The sequence below is a fragment of the Cherax quadricarinatus genome, chromosome 23 (assembly GCF_038502225.1).
Source record: "Cherax quadricarinatus isolate ZL_2023a chromosome 23, ASM3850222v1, whole genome shotgun sequence".
NCBI lineage: Eukaryota > Metazoa > Arthropoda > Malacostraca > Decapoda > Parastacidae > Cherax > Cherax quadricarinatus.
The window spans coordinates 17,571,388-17,592,021 of record NC_091314.1 but is presented as its reverse complement, the minus strand read 5'-3'; the positions used below and the strand labels follow the sequence as shown (position 1 = coordinate 17,592,021).

General features: G+C 38.3%; 1 protein-coding gene across 1 annotated transcript in view; it reads left to right on the top strand.

Annotated features, from left to right (window-relative positions):
• The window catches only part of Got1 (Glutamate oxaloacetate transaminase 1), an 82,455-nt gene that overhangs the window by 20,807 nt on the left and 41,014 nt on the right, over positions 1–20,634 (top strand). Inside the window, exon 5 of the mRNA XM_053772372.2 lies at positions 17,281–17,464. Within this exon, the coding sequence (XP_053628347.1) occupies positions 17,281–17,464 (184 nt within the window). The remainder of the gene's footprint in view (positions 1–17,280; positions 17,465–20,634) is intronic.

The following is a 20,634-nucleotide window of genomic DNA, read 5'->3' as shown; positions in this document are numbered from 1 at the left end:
TGCCTCCAACCGTCTCCTCGCTGCTGCATTTACCACCCAAGCTTCACATCCATATAAGAGTGTTGGTACTACTATACTTTCATACATTCCCTTCTTTGCCTCCATAGATAACGTTTTTTGACTCCACATATACCTCAACGCACCACTCGCCTTTTTTCCCTCATCAATTCTATGATTAACCTCATCCTTCATAAATCCATCCGCCGACACGTCAACTCCCAAGTATCTGAAAACATTCACTTCTTCCATACTCCTCCTCCCCAATTTGATATCCAATTTTTCTTTATCTAAATCATTTGATACCCTCATCACCTTACTCTTTTCTATGTTCACTTTCAACTTTCTACCTTTACACACATTCTCAAACTCACCCACTAACCTTTGCAATTTTTCTTTAGAATCTCCCATAAGCACAGTATCATCAGCAAAAAGTAACTGTGTCAATTCCCATTTTGAATTTGATTCCCCATAATTTAATCCCACCCCTCTCCCGAACACCCTAGCATTTACTTCTTTTACAACCCCATCTATAAATATATTAAACAACCATGGTGACATTACACATCCCTGTCTAAGACCTACTTTTACCGGGAAGTATTCTCCCTCTTTTCTACACACCCTAACCTGAGCCTCACTATCCTCATAAAAGCTCTTTACAGCATTTAGTAACTTACCACCTATTCCATATACTTGCAACATCTGCCACATTGCTCCTCTATCCACTCTATCATATGCCTTTTCTAAATCCATAAATGCAATAAAAACTTCCCTACCTTTATCTAAATACTGTTCACATATATGCTTCAATGTAAACACTTGATCTACACATCCCCTACCCACTCTGAAACCTCCTTGTTCGTCCGCAATTCTACATTCTGTCTTACCTCTAATTCTTTCAATTATAACCCTACCGTATACTTTTCCTGGTATACTCAGTAAACTTATTCCTCTATAATTTTTACAATCTCTTTTGTCCCCTTTCCCTTTATATAAAGGGACTATACATGCTCTCCGCCAATCCCTAGGTACCTTCCCCTCTTTCATACATTTATTAAACAAAAGTACCAACCACTCCAACACTATATCTTCCCCTGCTTTTAACATTTCTGTCATGATCCCATCAGTTCCAGCTGCTTTACCCCCTTTCATTCTACGTAATGCCTCACGTACCTCCACCACACTTACAGTCTGCTCTTCTTCACTCCTAAAAGATGGTATACCTCCCTGGCCAGTGCATGAAATTACCGCCTCCCTTTCTTCCTTAACATTTAAAAGTTCCTCAAAATATTCTCGCCATCTACCTAATACCTCCCTCTCCCCATCTACTAACTCCCCTACTCTGTTTTTAACTGACAAATCCATACTTTCCCTAGGCTTTCTTAACTTGTTTAACTCACTCCAAAATTTTTTCTTATTTTCATTAAAATTTCTTGACAGTGCCTCTCCCACTCTTTCATCTGCTCTCCTTTTGCACTCTCTCACCACTCTCTTCACCTTTCTTTTACTCTCCATATACTCTGCTCTTCTTATAACACTTCTGCTTTGTAAAAACCTCTCGTAAGCTACCTTTTTCTCTTTTATCACACCCTTTACTTCATCATTCCACCAATCACTCCTCTTTCCTCCTGCCCCCACCCTCCTATAACCACAAACTTCTGCCCCACATTCTAATACTGCATTTTTAAAACTATTCCAACCCTCTTCAACCCCCCCACTACTCATCTTTGCACTAGCCCACCTTTCTGCCAATAGTCGCTTATATCTCGCCCTAACTTCCTCCTCCCTTAGTTTATACACTTTCACCTCCCTCTTACTTGTTGTTGCCACCTTCCTCTTTTCCCATCTACCTCTTACTCTAACTGTAGCTACAACTAAATAATGATCCGATATATCAGTTGCCCCTCTATAAACATGTACATCCTGGAGCCTACCCATCAACCTTTTATCCACCAATACATAATCTAACAAACTACTTTCATTACGTGCTACATCATACCTTGTATATTTATTTATCCTCTTTTTCATAAAATATGTATTACTTATTACCAAATTTCTTTCTACACATAGCTCAATTAAAGGCTCCCCATTTACATTTACCCCTGGCACCCCAAAATTACCTACTACTCCCTCCATAACATTTTTACCCACTTTAGCATTGAAATCCCCAACCACCATTACTCTCACACTTGATTCAAAACTCCCCACGCATTCACTCAACATTTCCCAGAATCTCTCTCTCTCCTCTACACTTCTCTCTTCTCCAGGTGCATACACGCTTACTATAACCCACTTTTCACATCCAATCTTTATTTTACTCCACATAATCCTTGAATTTATACATTTGTAGTCCCTCTTTTCCTGCCATAGCTTATCCTTCAACATTATTGCTACTCCTTCTTTAGCTCTAACTCTATTTGAAACCCCTGACCTAATCCCATTTATTCCTCTCCATTGAAACTCTCCCACCCCCTTCAGCTTTGTTTCACTTAAAGCCAGGACATCCAGTTTCTTCTCATTCATAACATCCACAATCATCTCTTTCTTATCATTTGCACAACATCCACGCACATTCAGACTTCCCACTTTGACAATTTTCTTCTTCTTATTCTTTTTAGTAATCTTTACAGGAAAAGGGGTTACTAGCCCATTGTTCCCGGCATTTTAGTTGACTTTTACAACACGCATGGCTTACGGAGGAAAGATTCTTATTCCACTTCCCCATGGATATAAAAGGAAAAGTAATAAGACCAAGAACTATTAAGATAAAATCAAAGAAAACTCAGATGAGTGTGTATAAATAAACGTGTCCATGTATGTGTAGTGTGACCTAAGTGTAAGTAGAAGTAGCAAGACGTACCTGTAATCTTGCATATTTATGAGACAGACAAAAGACACCAGCAATCCTACCATCATGTAAAACAATTACAGGCTTACGTTTTACACTCACTTGGCAGGACGGTAGTACCTCCCTGGGTGGTTGCTGTCTACCAACCTACTACATAAATGTGAATTGTAAAATACCAGACCTTATTTAGAGTCAAACTTTGGTTAGTAAAAGTTTGCTGCCCACCCTGCTTGCTCCTGCTTCAGTTGTCAGTAAGACTGCCTGTTGTGCAAAGATATGCTGCAGCTTATATACCCATTTACAGTAATATTTTAAATTTTGATAAACTGCTCTTAGCAGATATGGATAAATGGAAAAATACTTAGTGCAGATAATGCAAGGGTAAAAAAAGAGGCTTATTATGTTTGAACAAAACACTGATGTAATAAAGTAACTTACACATAATAGCAATTCTAAAAGTAGTAGAGATGTTGGAATACTTGAATCTGTGGTATGTAATATTATAAAACACAGATGAACAAAACACTGATGTAATAAAGTAACTTACACATAATAGCAATTCTAAAAGTAGTAGAGATGTTGGAATACTTGAATCTGTGGTATGTAATATTATAAAACACAGATGAACTAAAAGAAAAAGGTACAGTGCATCGGCTTTTTGTGGCTTGCAAATAACTCCTAGAAATAGCATTGCAGTAATGGAAATGGAGTGTCTTATTGAACAAAAGCTTTGAGTCTTTACTGCAGTGAGAGAATACAGAATTCATGTAGAAACTGAAGAAATTTTTATTGCAAACAAAGGTTGGCTTGACCATTTTAGAAATAGAATTCAATTGCATAATGCTAAAATTACTTGAGTCTGTCAGTGCAGATAAGTAGCAGCTGCTGCTAAATAATTTTTTTTTTTTAAATAGTGGAAGATGGTGGATGCACAGACCAACAAATTTGAAAGTATTTCCCATGCTCGGGAAGAATTAACTCCAAGCAATAAGTGTGCAGTGTGAAAACACACTTTGCCTCATTGCACAAATAATTTGAGGGCTTTTCCTCTAAATACAATCTGCTGTTGAGGAAATAAGACATTGGAAGGCAGCTTGGTTTCCATGATCTGTACTCTACAGATGTGAATAACTTGTTTTATTCATACTTAGAAGAAATGACTTATGGAGACCTTCTTAATTTAGCTCAACAATAAAACTGTTTTTGTTGGTTAGAATGTACGGTGGAACCTCGGATTTCGTCCGGTGCGGATATCGTATAATCTGCATTTCGACCACTTTTTGGGCAAAATTTTACCCCGGGTTTCATACCTCCGCTTGGAAATCGTCTGTACCAAACGCTTCCGCTCACATGTATGTGACTTGCTCTGCCTCTCATTTGTTCAGTGAGCAATACTTTGTGCATTCATCTGAAACATTTCATAATAATCCATTGTTTTTTGTGCTTGTTTATTGAGTGCGACTGCAAAATAAGCCACCATGGGGTCAAAGAAAATTTCTAATGCCAGCCCTTTGGTAAAGGTGAGAAACATCATAAAATTCAAGAAAGAGCTTGTAGCAAAATATGAAAGTGGCATACGTGTGGCTGAGCTTGCCAGGATGTATGGCAAGTTCAAATCAAGTCATTTCTATCCTGACAAAGTAGAAATCAAGGAAACTGATGTTGCAAAGGGGTAAATATGCTAACAAAACAGATCACAAACAATCGAAGACGTGGAGAAGTTGTTTTTGTGGATCATTGGAAAACAGTTAGCAGGAGAGTGTTGTGGAGGCAATAATTTGTGAAAAAGCAAAGCAATTTCATGCAGATCTCTTAAAGAAAATGCCTGGAATGAATGCTGCTGTTAGTGAATTTAAGGCCAGCAAAGGCTGGTTCGACAGATTCACGAAGCGAAGTGGCATGCACAGTGTGGTAGGGCATGGCGAGGCTGCAAGTTCGGACAAACGTGTGGCTGAAGAATTCGTTGATGAATTCAAGGAGTACATAGAGGCTGAAGGATTCCTCCCCCAGCAAGTGTTCAGTTGTGACGAAACAGGCCTCTTTTGGAAGAAAATGCCAGAGGACCTACATCACGCAGGAGGAAAAGGCACTGCGAGGATAGAAGCCAATGAAGGATAAATAACACTCTTGTTCTGTGGTAATGCTAGTGGGGATTTCAAAGTGAAGCCTTTACTGGTGTATCACTCTGAAAATCTCCAAGTGTTCAAGAAGAACAATGTCAAGAGTAAATTGTGTGTGATGTGGAAGGCTGACAATAAGGCATGGGTCACGAGACTAATTTTCATAGTGGGTCAATGAAGTGTTTGGCCCGAGTGTGAAGAAATACCTCCTGGAAAATAAATTACCACTCAGGTGCCTCCTGGTAATGGACAATGCTCCTTTTCATCCTCCAGACTTAGAAGACCAATTGTTTGAGGAGTTTAGTTTCATCAGAGTGAAGTTCTTTCCCCCTAATACCACTCCTCTCATCCAGCCCATGGACCAGCAGGTTATTTCAAACTTCAAAAAACTCTACACCAAAGCAATATTTCAAAGGTGCTTTGAAGTGACCTTGGACACTGAAATGACCCTGAGAGTTCTGGAGGAATCACTTCAATATCCTCCATTGCATAAGCCTTATAGATGAGGCTTGGCAAGAAGTGACTTCCAGGACGATGAATTCTGCTTGGAGAAAATTGTGGCCAGAATGTGTCCTTGAGAAGGATTTTGAAGGGTTTGAGGCTGACCCTGATGACCCTATGCCTATTGTGGAATGTATTGTCTTTGGGGAAGTCCATGGGGGGTTGGATGTGAGTGGCCAGGATGGGGAAGAGTTGGTGGAGGACCACGGGGAAGAGCTAACTACTGAAGATCTGCAACACCTTCAACTGGAGCAGCAACAGATTGCAGCTGAGGAAATTGCTTCACAGGAGGCACAGAGAGGGGAGAATGTGCCTTCTTCAGTGATTAAGGACATTTGTGCAAAGTGGAGTGAGGTGCAAAGTTCTGTGGAGAATTATCGCCCATATAAAACTGTTGCAAGCAGTGTCTGCAACATGTTCAGTGACAATGCCTTGTCCCACTTTAGGCAAATCTTAGAGACGCCAGAAACAGCTGTCTGGACAGATTTTTGGTTTGTGCGACAGGGGTCCAGTGACTCAAGTTGGTCCTAGTGCTAGTAAAAGACAAAGAAGGGAAGTAACTCCAGATAGGGCTTTGTACCTGAAGTCCTTATGGAGGGGGATTTTCCTTCCAAACAGTAACCTCTCCTCCCTCCCCCCTCCTCGCCTTCTTCCATACGCCAACAACTGTCTTCAATAAAGGTATGTAATAGTGATTTAAGTGTTCATTTATCCATTAAAATTAGTCATTTATATTTATTTCTCATTGTTTTCGGTATGTAAAACTATAATTATTCTCTATGAAATGTATTTTTTTTTTGTTAATATTTTTGGGTGTCTGGAACGGATTAATTGGATTTACGTTATTTCTTAAGGGAAATATTACTTCGGTTTTCATCCATTACGGATTTCAACCAACCTTCTGGAATGGATTAAGGACGAAAACTGGGGTTCCACTGTATTAAACTTTAATAAGAAATACATTTTTGTTATCTTTTGCTAATATATTAAAAAATTTTATATGCTATTTTATTGGTGTGGGACTAATTACCATACTTTGCATTATAACAGCTTCAAAAAGTACAAATTTGATGAATGCAATCATTTAATGGGATTCATCATTCATACTAATCAAAGCTTTGCTCTATATTTGACTGTTTGCTTAAAACGACACTGGCATCAATAAATTAATCTCCGTGGGAGACAGTGAAACGGTTAACTCTACTTTTATTCTTGGGTTGATATTTTATTTGCCAAAATGTTAATCTGTTTTTTCCAATTATTTAACTTTTTTCTGTTGTCTTGTTCTTGTGATTTTCTCATTCATGTCTTGCTGGATAACTTGACTAAAACCCATCTAATATTCCTACTGTAACTACCTGTATTTGTGGGAAGTGTTGCTCTTTAATGTCCTTTAACACTTTTATTTGTGTATGATTTAGTAATTACGAAGAATTGTTGAGGCTTGCTAATTGTTAAATAAAGAGGAGTTGCAGCATCTTCCCTTATTGAGTCTCCAATTTTTTCCCTGGACTTTTTCTGGCTTTGAAGCCAGGGTCTGTGCCATAGTACTGTCATGAGCTCAGCTCGCTCAGATAAGCTGTGAGTGGTAAATTTCGGCCTAGATATGAGAGAATGCATCTGTGGTAAGTGTGCACTATATAAAACAAATCCTGCAGCATTCAGTGCATAATGAGGGAAAAAAAAACTGTGACAGTGTTTTTGGATTAAAACAGTGACCAGTGTATTTTTGCATAGTTCTTATGGTTGTATTTGTGGTTTCTTGGTCTTGTTTGATAGAATGGAAGATATATTACAGAAATAGAGATGATTTTGATTGGTTTTAGTACTCAAAATAGCTTGAAATTGAGCTCAGTAGCAGAAATGTTTGATTTTTGCCGATGTTCAAAAGGAAACCAGTCACATCACGCATCCAATACATGTCAGCTGGTGGTTCTGATGTATGTTCACAAATGTGCTAATAATATTTATACAATTATTACAGTGTTGCATAACAGTAAATCTTCTATTTTTTGGTGTGAATAAAAAATAAAAATGTGTGAAGCCTAGAAATGTAACTGATAAACAGAAGAAATATTATTTTAGTGCCAGAAATACCTGCATTGTTTATTCTGGATCCTATTTTGAAATTGGAATATTTTGAAATTCGTGTGAAATTGGCAACATTACCAATTTCCAATTTATTGGGTAGTTGAAATAGTTGATTGGGCGATTTCCTGTGCTCGATAGATAAAATGCAACACATACTAGCAAAATAGTTAAGAATTTGGTCTAATGGAACAATGTAATTGGCCAAAAATAGGACTCAAATTGGGCAAAATCACCGTTGTGTAAATATCACTGACACAACAAAATTAGCGAGTGTAATTTTGTCAGTTTTTGATCAGATTTCGTACTTGTTTCATTATCTTCAGAAAGATTCTCTACCATTTCATTTTTTTTTTTTTTCAATTGTTGGACCCTGTGGGGAATTTTCAGATTGGGGGGGGGGGGTCTGGACCCTCAGATGGTTAAGGAGTGGGATTAGGTAACTGATAAAAAATGGGAGCTAATTATGAAGATTCTGAAGATAATTCTGCAAAGATTGGTGGATGAATTTAGGAGAGAATGTATTAGGAAATTAAAAGTTAACGTGGAAAAAGAGTAAAAGTTAAGAGTAACAAGGTCTAGACAATGAAAAGATTGGGGGTGTTGAGGTAGTGGGTATACAGTACAGTGGACCCCTGCCTTACGATATTAATCCGTTCCTGAGAGCTCATCGTAAGCCGAAATTATCGTAAGGCGAATTAATTTTCCCCATAAGAAATAATGGAAATCAAATTAATCCGTGCAAGACACCCCAAAGTGTGAACATTTTTTTTTTTAACCACGTGAAATATTAATTTTAATACACACAAACTGAAGAAGACATGCACAATTACTACTCTACTAAGAATAGAATACATGACACTTACCTTTATTGAAGATCTGGTGATGATTGATTGGATGGGAGGAGGGGAGAGTATGAAAGTTATTGTTTAGAAGGGGAATCCCCTTCCATTAGGACTTGAGGTAGCAAGTCCTTTTCTGGGGTTACTTCCCATCTTCTTTTAATGCCACTAGGACCAGCTTGAGTCACTGGACCTCTGTTGCACAACAAATCTGTCCATGGAGCTCTGTACCTCTCGTTCCTTTAAGATTTGCCTAAAATGAGCCACAACGTTGTCATTGTAATAGTCACCAGCACAGCTTGCAATAGCTGTGTTAGGGTGATTTTCATCCTTAAAGGTTTGCACTTTAACCCACTTTGCACACATTTCCTTAATCTTTGAAGTGGGCACAGTGGATTCCACAACTGGCATAGGCTTCTCAGGGTTAGCCCCAAACCCTTCAAAATCTTCCTTAATTTCCATACCAATTCTCACCCTTTTTACCACAGGGTTGGCACTAGAAGCTTTCTTGGGGCCCATGGTGACTTTGCAGTTACAAGCACAAAAAACACTGGGATAAGATGAAATGTACTGAATGTATGCATGAATGCGACCGCACTGGCTGGCTTGTAAACACTGGTGCTGAGGCCACACGTGGGATGTGTCCCGGATGAATCACATAAGGCGAGTTTATCGTGAGGCAAGGCAAAATTTTTGCACTCAAATGCTTCGTATGGCGGATTTAACGTAACGCGATACGTTCGTAAGGCGGGGGTCCACTGTACTTAGATATTTGGGGGTGGCCATGGTGAAGTGAACCCGTGATTAAGGAAAGAAGGTAGGTGTTGAGGCATCTGCGGAAAGAAGTTTATATGCAGAGGAAAAAAGGGGTAAGGTACAGTGGTACCTCGAATTTCGGCTTTAAATTGTTCGAGAAGGCTGTTTGAGTGCCGTTACTGAACGAATTTGTTCCTATAAGGAATAATGTAAATTAGATTAGTCTGTGTCAGACCCCCCAAAAATACACTTAAAAAAAGTACTTACAAAAATATACTTACATAATTGTTCGAGTTGGGAGCTGTTCGAAATTCACGGTACCACTACCAAAATACTTGTAGGGGTGTGACACATTGACATTGGAGGCATAAACTTTCAACATTGCAGCAAGGATCCTTGAGGCAGAGGAAATGTCATGTTTATAGCAATAAGTGTATCAATATTATGCAGAGAATTAAGAGTTTAAATACTAGATGGTATGGGGTCAGGATGATATGGGATGGTATGGGAGGAGGATGAGGTGGAGGATGATCTAGAAAAGATGAAGGATAAGATGAAGAGGGTATATAAATGAGGGGAAGGAAGGAAAGGTAGGGGTTATAGAAGGATGGAAGAAGGAAATAAAAAGTTTTGAATGCTAGGAGCTTGAGCATCCAGCAGGTTTGTGAGATAATTAGATCAGAATGAATAGAGAAATCTTTTAATGAATGACGAAATTGGTTGGACAGGTACACGAGTGAGTGAGATTTGGACTTGCCTAGCATGGGCCAGTAGGGTTACTGCAGTGCTCTCTGTTCTTTATGCTGGCATGCTATTAGCACGAGTAAGGAAACACATGGAGGGATTCAGATGCTGCCTGATTGTATTAGTCCTGGAGGTGGGAAGGGCAGTACCTTCACTGAAAGAGTGGTAGGTATGTACTGGACTGAGGTCACTAGTTTGTGAAATGTTTCCACAGCAAATATACTCAAGTGTTGCATGAGTGTCTCATTAATCAGTTTGTTTTTTGAACCTGCAGGAAGATGGGGTCTTGTAAAAAATTGAAATTCCATGGGTACTGCCTTACCTTGTACATGTTGAGTAGTGAGAGCATCGAAGTGGCTTGTTGGCTCTTTACAGTGATGAAGCAAATTTTGTGTGTAAGTTTTGGGAAGAAAATTTATTTGGGTGGGGGCATAAGTTCTGGTCTACTGCCTTTGCCCCTTTTACCAACTCCTTTCTTGAGGCACCACCTTAACTCTTTCACTGTCTGTCCCATAATATTGTGGCTTGCAAGCTAGCAACGGTTCCGTAACACTACGCCAAAATTTTAGCTTCTTCCAATTTTGCGGGAGATAGCTGGTAGGCCTACATATGAGAGATTGGGTCTGAGTGGTCAGTATATGCAGTATAAAAAAAAATCCTGCAGCACGCAGTGCATAATGATAAAAAAAACTGCGACTGTGTTTTTGGTTTAAAACTGCAACTTTGCGGTGTATTTTCGTATGGTCTTTATAGTTGTATTCTCGTTTTCTTGATCTCATTTGATAGAATGGAAGATATATTACAGAAATAGAGATGACTTTGAATGGTTTACAGACTAAAAGTACACCTCAAAATTGAGCTCAAAGCAGGGGAAGTGTTCGATTTTTGCCAATGTTCAAGAGTAAATGAATTGTCACGCATCCAATACACATCAACTGGTGGGTCTAATATGCTTTCACAAATGTGCTGATATTATTTATACCATTTTTACAATAATGCAGTAGTTTGCATAACAGTAAATCTTCTATTTCTTGTGTGAATAAAATTACAAAATGGAAAGCAAGCTTAATGTAAGAGGTGCCTGGAGATGTGACTAATGAACAGATAGTTATTTTAGTGCTAGGAATGTTTGCATTGTTAATTCTGGACTCTGTTGAAATTGGCTTTTCTTGAATTTTATATGAAATTGGCCAAATTACCAATTTCTGATCACTATTGGGTAATTGAAATGGGTAAATGGGCGGTTTGTTGTACTCAATAAAAGAAAAGGTTCTAGCGAAATAGCTATGAATAGTGAACTGGAACAAAGAAATTGGCACGAAATAAGGCTCAAAATGTGTGAAATCGCTGGTGTAAATATCGCAGAGACTGCTAACTTTGCAAAAGCGTAATTCCGTAAGTTTTCCATCAAATTTTGTACTTTGCTTTCATTACCATCCAGAAAAGATTCATTTCAAAAGAATTTTTTTTTCTAAGTCCTTCAATAGTGAGCAGGAATCTTGACAGTGAAAGGGTTAAACACTATGTCAATCATTCTTCATATCAACTGCAAGGAACTGATGGCACCTCATATTGTACGAGTCCATTAATTTCTCTCAGCATATGAGACTAGTATTCTAATTGGACAACAAGCCTGCATGAACTCAAATGTCCTGGCTCCTGTATATAGTTTTTCATCCTTGCATAGTGTGAACTTTTTGTCAGGGTATTCTGGGATGACTGAACATTTCAGGATTCCTGCCCTGACACCTCCCAGTAGTTTTCTACTAGGCACTTCACTGAAACTTTTGTCGTTAACGAATATTTGAGAACTCTGCATATGGACTTCGTTACATTTGTTACAAGCTACCAATCTTTGTATTGTCTTTCCAAGACCTTCTGACATGGGTTGCAGATGTGATGTTGAATTGGAAGGGGTTCCATTTATTATATATACCTATTGTCTCCAGTGCCTTTGACAGATGTAGCCCAGCTTTGCAAGTTTTGTATGCATTGTGTTCCACAGAGCCCTTTCCAGCTTTGATTCCTGACTGTACAGAACATTGAAAAAGAGGATATTCATCCATGTCATAATTGACTCCTGACCAAAGAAATTTTATTACATTGACCTTAATGTGTGTAGTGTGATAACCTTGACTCGTAAAGGCTCTATCCGACTCTTAACTTCATTAGCAAGTACAGTTTGTGCTTAACCACTGTAGAGCCTTGACATAATGGCCATACAGGTCTGAATTGCAGGTGTTACAACTTGATTTATAGGATGAGAACTACATATAAGGATCACTTGGTTCATTGTGTTAAAAAATATTCCTCGCTGTTCTGCACATGCCATTGCACAAAGTACAATATTACTGTGCCTTGGAGAGTAGCATCATTAGGGCATTTCTGTGTAGCCCTCATCATAGAAATGGATACCAGAGTGATCTTTGGTCTATATTTAATCCAACACCACTTTCATAACACCTATGTAGTGCAATACTGGATCTTGTTTTTCAGGTGCCCATGTAGCACCTTCTATTTTTCACCCCTGAGACTTGATTAGCCTCACTCAGAGATTAGTTGCTTCTGAAGGACTGGAGAATTCATAAAACCCTATGCATAAATGATTTTACAATTATGAGTTTGTATGTTCCAATATAACTAAATCATAAGTACAGCAGGGCCCCGCTTTACGGCGTTCCACTAATACGGTCATTTCAAATTATGACCAAAACTCGCTATACGGCTCCCCCCACCTGACTTTCTAATACGGTCACTGCGCCCCACCCTGTTTGTTTACATTCTTCGTGAGCTCAGTAAGCACTAAGTCTCTCCATTTTGTCTGGAAACTCCAAAATTTCAAATGTTTTTAAAAGTTATTTCATATTTTATATATACTCTGATAATTATACTTATGTATACCTGTACTTAAATAAACTTACATACTGTGCTGGCGTGCAGGTACACATAAAAATCAGTAAGAGTGTCTTATGTCTCCAGACGTCATATTAGTAATGATGATAATCATCGAGTCTCATTTAAATGTCGTATATTACGTTAAATACACATTTTCATTAATCCATCTATGATATTTTTTCAAAATTATATAATAAACATGATACATAACATAAAAAGATGATAAATACACCCCACAATAGAATAAATAAACATAAATATGAGATGTGGTAGCAGACGACTTGCACAAGTGACGCCATATTAGAAATGCTAATAATAATAATAATAATCACCGAGTCTCATTAAATGTTGTATATTACGTTAATATACACATTTTCATTAATCCATGATATTTTTTTCAAAATTATATAATAAACACGATACATAACATAAAAAGATGATAAATACACCCTACAATAGAATAAATAAACATAAATATGAGATGTGGTAGCCAGATAACTTGTACAAGTGATGCCAAGAATAACATTTTCTCTAATCTAACATAAGAGAAAATGTGTTACTGGGGGTAACTGTAGAAAATTATTCCTTTCGTATGTATGTAAGTTTATTCAGGTATACACAAATACAGTTACATAGATTATCATACATAACATATGTGTAGAGAACCTAGGATAACCCAAAAAAGTCAGTGACTTATTTCCATTGCCTTCACTCAGAGCATCATTTCTTCTCAAAATGATGTTACACGAGAATGGGAGTGTTCTTCTTTATTTATTCTACCGTATCAATGTAGAGACAACCTGTACACAATGTAACTTGTACACAAACCAGACGTGTACACTTCGTTTACAAAACTTACTTTCGCCTGGTTTGTTTACATAACTCTGCGCCTGTCCTCTCTCATGCACTCATTCTTTCTCTCTCATTTATTCGTTTTATCTCATTTACTTACTCCTGACCCTACATTAAGAATACAAATATTTTAAGGTAAGTACTGAGTGAACTGTATATACATTTTATCGCTCTGGGATGCTTAAATGTAATAGAATATTATGTGTAGGTGGGTTGGCCTGGTATGGTAGCCCGGCTGACTACCATACATACCACACTTGATTTTTTACAATAAATACTACTCATCTCACCCTATATTTTAAGGTAAGTAATGAGTGAACTGTACATACATTTTATCACTCTGGGATGCTTAAATATCATAGAATTGTATGTGTGGGTGGGGTGGCCTGGTATGGTAGCCTGGCTGACTACCATACATACCACACTTGATTTCTTACAATAAATACTACTTGTCTCACCCTAGATTAAGACTAAAAATATTTTAAGGTAAGTAATGAGTGCACTATGTGTGTATTGTACTTTTTTATTGTTTTTTGATGCCTGGTTCTATTGCTAACTTAATATATGTTAGTGTAAACTTGTTATCTAGTGTTTGTATGCATTTGTAAGTGGAAAAAAAGGGTGTTCCACTTTACGGCGGTAGCCTGGAACCTAACCAGCCGTATAAGTGGGGCCTTCCTGTATATAGTTTTGGTGAATTAGATAAGTATGATTCATGGGTATCTTTGAAACATTTTGCCCATCAGGGGCTTTAAAGTCTAATAGATACATTAGGAAGGAGACTTGTGTAGGGGAACTAGAGATGAGCAAGAAGCGGTGCTATGTAGTAGTGTTTACTTGGGTATGAGCAGGGCTTGTTAGTGGAGATGCAGTTTGCTAGCCATGGAAGTAGTGGTCCAGGTTTTATGTTCAGCGTAATCATAGTGGTCACGTAAATGGGCATTTCTTGGCATTTTAAGATTGAACCAGAATTACAGATATATTTAAACTGTTTTAGAATGGATCTTGCTAAGTAAAATGGTAAAATATTAATTGGAGCTTTGCATACAATTAGTTTTATATTCTTATCCTAAATTTTCATAATCAGATGTAATAGAGGTAGGTGTTACCAAAGCACAAGTTTTGTATCTCATAATTCCTGTATAGTGTGCTGCTTGTAATTGTTTAGAAATACAGGTGTCTCTTGCCTTATGCATTAAATACATTTCTGGCCCATTAAAGAGAATTCATGTAAAACAAACCCAGACAGCAAACAGATTTGCTTTGAGACTGCAAATTCCACATTTCTTGATTTTACCAGAAATTAGCTTATCACAAGTGTACCAAACGGTCATTTATGTACCTAAAATTAAATGTAATTGCTCAAGAAACAAATGAGAAAAATTACATATAAAATTCAGTACTCTTCTTCCACCTTTTACATTTCCTCCTACGTCTTGCCACTAATTAACCAGCCTGTCTTTGGATTGAAGTGCACTTGTTATGACTGTAAATACATGTCTCCCTACTACTTTCCTACTCCCTTAACCCATCTTCCCAACTTTCAGATCAACCCAGCTTCATCTGCTGCATGTTATTTTCTTAAGACTGTGTGAAAGATGCTTAAAAAAAAAAAAATTCCATTCAGAATATGTTCACTGTATTTTCCTTGACCAAATCTGTTTTTTGTCTTCTCTTGTTTTTAATAAATGTCAATTTAGTGATACCAAAGAAGATATGGCTAAGATAGTGACAGCTTGGGCGATTGCATAAGCACATTTATACTGCTTAGTGAATTACTGATAGAAATGGGTGATTGAATAAAAGGGAATTTGCCTACAGCAAAACCAGTGAGGAGAAACGTGTGTGTGTGTGTGTGTATATATATGTATATATGTATATATAAATAAATAAATAAATAAATGAGTAAGACGGAGAATAGGATAGCAGATGAACAAGGAGGCTTTAGGAAAGGTAGGGGGTGTGTGGACCAGGTGTTTACAGTGAAACATGTAAGTGAACAGTATTTGGATAAGGCTAAAGAGGTCTTTGTGGCATTTATGGATTTGGAAAAGGCGTATGACAGGGTGGATAGGGGGGCAATGTGGCAGATGTTGCAAGTGTATGGTGTAGGAGGTAGGTTACTGAAAGCAGTGAAGAGTTTTTACGAGGATAGTGAGGCTCAAGTTAGAGTATGTAGGAAAGAGGGAAATTTTTTCCCAGTAAAAGTAGGCCTTAGACAAGGATGTGTGATGTCACCATGGTTGTTTAATATATTTATAGATGGGGTTGTAAGAGAAGTAAATGCGAGGGTCTTGGCAAGAGGCATGGAGTTAAAAGATAAAGAATCACACACAAAGTGGGAGTTGTCACAGCTGCTCTTTGCTGATGACACTGTGCTCTTGGGAGATTCTGAAGAGAAGTTGCAGAGATTGGTGGATGAATTTGGTAGGGTGTGCAAAAGAAGAAAATTAAAGGTGAATACAGGAAAGAGTAAGGTTATGAGGATAACGAAAAGATTAGGTGATGAAAGATTGGATATCAGATTGGAGGGAGAGAGTATGGAGGAGGTGAACGTATTCAAATACTTGGGAGTGGACGTGTCAGCGGATGGGTCTATGAAAGATGAGGTGAATCATAGAATTGATGAGGGAAAAAGAGTGAGTGGTGCACTTAGGGGTCTGTGGAGATAAAGAACTTTGTCCTTGGCAAAGAGGGGACTGTATGAGAGTATAGTTTTACCAATGCTCTTATATGGGTGTGAAGCGTGGGTGATGAATGTTGCAGCGAGGAGAAGGCTGGAGGCAGTGGAGATGTCATGTCTGAGGGCAATGTGTGGTGTGAATATAATGCAGAGAATTCGTAGTTTGGAAGTTAGGAGGAGGTGCGGGATTACCAAAACTGTTGTCCAGAGGGCTGAGGAAGGGTTGTTGAGGTGGTTCGGACATGTAGAGAGAATGGAGCGAAACAGAATGACTTCAAGAGTGTATCAGTCTGTAGTGGAAGGAAGGCGGGGTAGGGGTCGGCCTAGGAAAGGTTGGAGGGAGGGGGTAAAGGAGGTTTTGTGTGCGAGGGGCTTGGACTTCCAGCAGGCATGCGTGAGCGTGTTTGATAGGGGTGAATGGAGACAAATGGTTTTTAATACTTGACGTGCTGTTGGAGTGTGAGCAAAGTAACATTTATGAAGGGATTCAGGGAAACCGGCAGGCCGGACTTAGTCCTGGAGATGGGAAGTACAGTGCCTGCACTCTGAAGGAGGGGTCTTAATGTTGCAGTTTAAAAACTGTAGTGTAAAGCACCCTTCTGGCAAGACAGTGATGGAGTGAATGATGGTGAAAGTTTTTCTTTTTCGGGCCACCCTGCCTTGGTGGGAATCGGCCAGTGTGATAATAAAAAAAAATAATAATAAATATAAATATATATATATATATATATATATATATATATATATATATATATATATATATATATATATATATATATATATATATATATATATATATATATATATATATATATATATATATATATATATATATATATATATATATATATATATATATATATATATATATATATATATATATATATATATATATATATATATATATTATACACACACACACGTATGTATAAAATACATATTTTAACATTTTAGGATCAGTGGAAGAGGATAGCTGATGTAGTTGAAGAAAGGAAGCTATTTCCCTTGTTTGACTCTGCCTACCAAGGTTTTGCATCAGGCGACCTAGACAGTGATGCATGGGCAGTGCGGTACTTTGCCAGTCGTGGTTTTGAGATGATGAGCAGCCAATCCTTCTCAAAGAACTTTGGCTTGTATAGTGAGTACAGTAGTCTTCATAGTTTACACGGCTTCCTCTTGAGTTCAAACTACTTCCCAGCTTTTAAAACCGTCTTATTAACTGTTTCTTGGAGTCCCTTTGCAGATAAAATATTACATTGGAATCCATTAACATGCTGTATCTCAGACATTTTATTTCTACTCCAGTCTTGTATATTTTTATAATTATCCTGAAAGCTCAAGTTCCTGTTTCTAGATGCACCTTTCCCATCACTCCAACTGTTGTCCCCGACATCACTTTTCATTCATCTCTTGTTTATACACCCATTCTTTCAATTTATCTTGCTGCTTTCATAGCTAAACAACCACTAACCCTCTGCAAATTAAACTTTTCATACTGCCATGCAGTTCTAATATTCCCCTCCAGGGCGGTGCCTTGATTCCAATGAAGGGATATTAATCCAGGGAACTAGACTCATCCTTCCCTTCTTTGGATTGAACCTTAAGGCCTTCCATTTCTGAAGTACTGCATGAACCATACAGGTTTAGCACTTCCACTTGATTACAATAAATTCCTTACTCATTGCATAACTGCACCACACAGATATCAGATTAAATATTTACTCTACTATTTCTATCATCTGTTACAACATTGAGGTACATGCTTCACACCCATAGAAAAGCAAACACCACTTTATTCTGATGTTTGTATATTCATTTTTACGTACATTTGCTTTTTGTAATTGTTGTCGGTGAATTTATTCTTATAATTGAATATTTCCACTTTAATTTCCTAAATGAGGTAACATTTGAGGAAATTTGCTCAGTGTGGAGAAGAGTAAAATAAAAAAAAAATAAAAAGTTAAATGCCTATATAAGAATACATGGGAGAAAGAAGCATGACAGGATAGTGAGGTACGTCATAATATGCTTATAAAACAGTGACTAGGAAAAGCAAAGTAATTGTAATCAGGGATTTTGGCCATTTAAAAAATGGAATGGTTAGCAAATGGTCAGCCAATTACCTAGACATAACAGTTTTGAGTTCAAGTATATTAAAGAAATACTTGGGTGAAAAAAAGGAAATGCACCATCAGTACTAGACCTAGAAAGAAGAAATTTTCAACATTGACTGTTACTCTAGCAGTCATGTTCTATATTCTTGTTAATTTTTTTTTTTAACACTGGTTGTATCCCACCAAGGTAGGATGACCTTAGTCTTTAAATTTAGTATTTATACAGGAGAAGGTGTTACTAGCCCCTTGCTCTCTGCATTTTAGTCGCCTCTTATGACACTCATGACTTAGAGGAAGAATTCTTTTCCATTTTCCTATGTAGTCCTTATTAAATAGTGGTAACAAATCCCATGCTCCTGACATTTTATGTTCTGAATCTCCTAGCTTACCAGAGAAGGATAATAACGAAGTTAGATTTGAGGAACATTGAAGAAGTACACAGGAAAATGTCTAGTGGAAGTTAAGGTTAGCCTAAGATCATAATATTCAGGAGACAGTGAAAACTGGGACTTTGTAAACAAATAAGACATTCAGCTGATTCAAGTTTCATCACTTGCTTGACTTGACTTAAGAAATCGTAATGACACGATTGCAAATAAACCATACCCCCGGCCGGGATTGAACCCGCGGTCATAGTCTCAAAACTCCAGCCCGTCGCGCTAGCCACTAGACCAGCTAGCCACAATAAGATTCATCCAACTAGGTATATTTCTACACCATAGGAAAGTTAGCACAGGCACCTCTGTGACCACAAATGCAAGTTTTTACAGACGAATCTCCAGCTAGCGTGGCCGTGACGAACTCTAGCTCAAGTCCCTTCACTGCCGTCAACATGACTTAAGAAATCGTAATGACACGATTGCAAATAAACCATACCCCCGGCCGGGATTGAACCCGCGGTCATAGAGTCTCAAAACTCCAGCCCGTCGCGCTAGCCACTAGACCAGCTAGCCACAATAAGATTCATCCAACTAGGTATATTTCTACACCATAGGAAAGTTGGATGAATCTTATTGTGGCTAGCTGGTCTAGTGGCTAGCGCGACGGGCTGGAGTTTTGAGACTCTATGACCGCGGGTTCAATCCCGGCCGGGGGTATGGTTTATTTGCAATCGTGTCATTACGATTTCTTAAGTCATGTTGACGGCAGTGAAGGGACTTGAGCTAGAGTTCGTCACGGCCACGCTAGCTGGAGATTCGTCTGTAAAAACTTGCATTTGTGGTCACAGAGGTGCCTGTGCTAACTTTCCTATGGTGTAGAAATATACCTAGTTGGATGAATCTTATTGTGGCTAGCTGGTCTAGTGGCTAGCGCGACGGGCTGGAGTTTTGAGACTCTATGACCGCGGGTTCAATCCCGGCCGGGGGTATGGTTTACTTGCTTGACAGTACCTCCTTGGACAGTTTCTATCAACTATCATTTGATCCTTCACAATAGAAACTTCCTCTGAGAAGACAGCCATTAGAGAAAAGCTTTCCAGCAGACTATTTAATTGTATTCAGGTCCTGTTATGAAAATGTTTTGTATATTTTTATCCCTTAACTTTGTCATCATGATGGCTGCCTACCAGTCTTTTATGGTCCTTGTATTGACAGCCCCATTATGTATGGTACTCTGTACAATTGCAAAGTATTCATCTTAACCTGTTGTACTATTGCTAGTTTGATTTTAAACCACCTTATCCTCTGTTTCTGTAATGAACTACTTTAGTTATTTGAGAAATTCCACATTAAATTCTTAGTTTTATCTGTAGGCAGTTGTTTCCTCGAGTGAGGGTTGGCAGTAGTATACACTTGCAATACTTCGATCTTTTCAAAGTGATCCAGTAACCTGTTTTTACCTTTATTTTTTCTTCACAGTATACTATTTGTAAAATATAACCTTAGACCGAACCTAATTACCCCCCAATCCTCCCTTCCCTATCCTATCCTCCCTTTTTCCTTTCCTCCTCCTCCCTGCCTCTCCCTTATTCCCTCTCTTTTTTGGCCTTTGGGATTCTTCCCACAGGCACACTAGTTCCTAGGTAGGGGAAGGGTACCGGGGTCCATCCCATTTCTTTGAGGTTCTTGGCGGTGGTGTAGTTTGCCGTGGAATCTGGATCGCCTGGAGATGTCCCGATCCCTCTCCGGTCTCCCGGGGGGTGGCTTTGGGTGTCTTTTGGGCAACGGGTGTATCTCTGGAGGCCGCCTTTCGG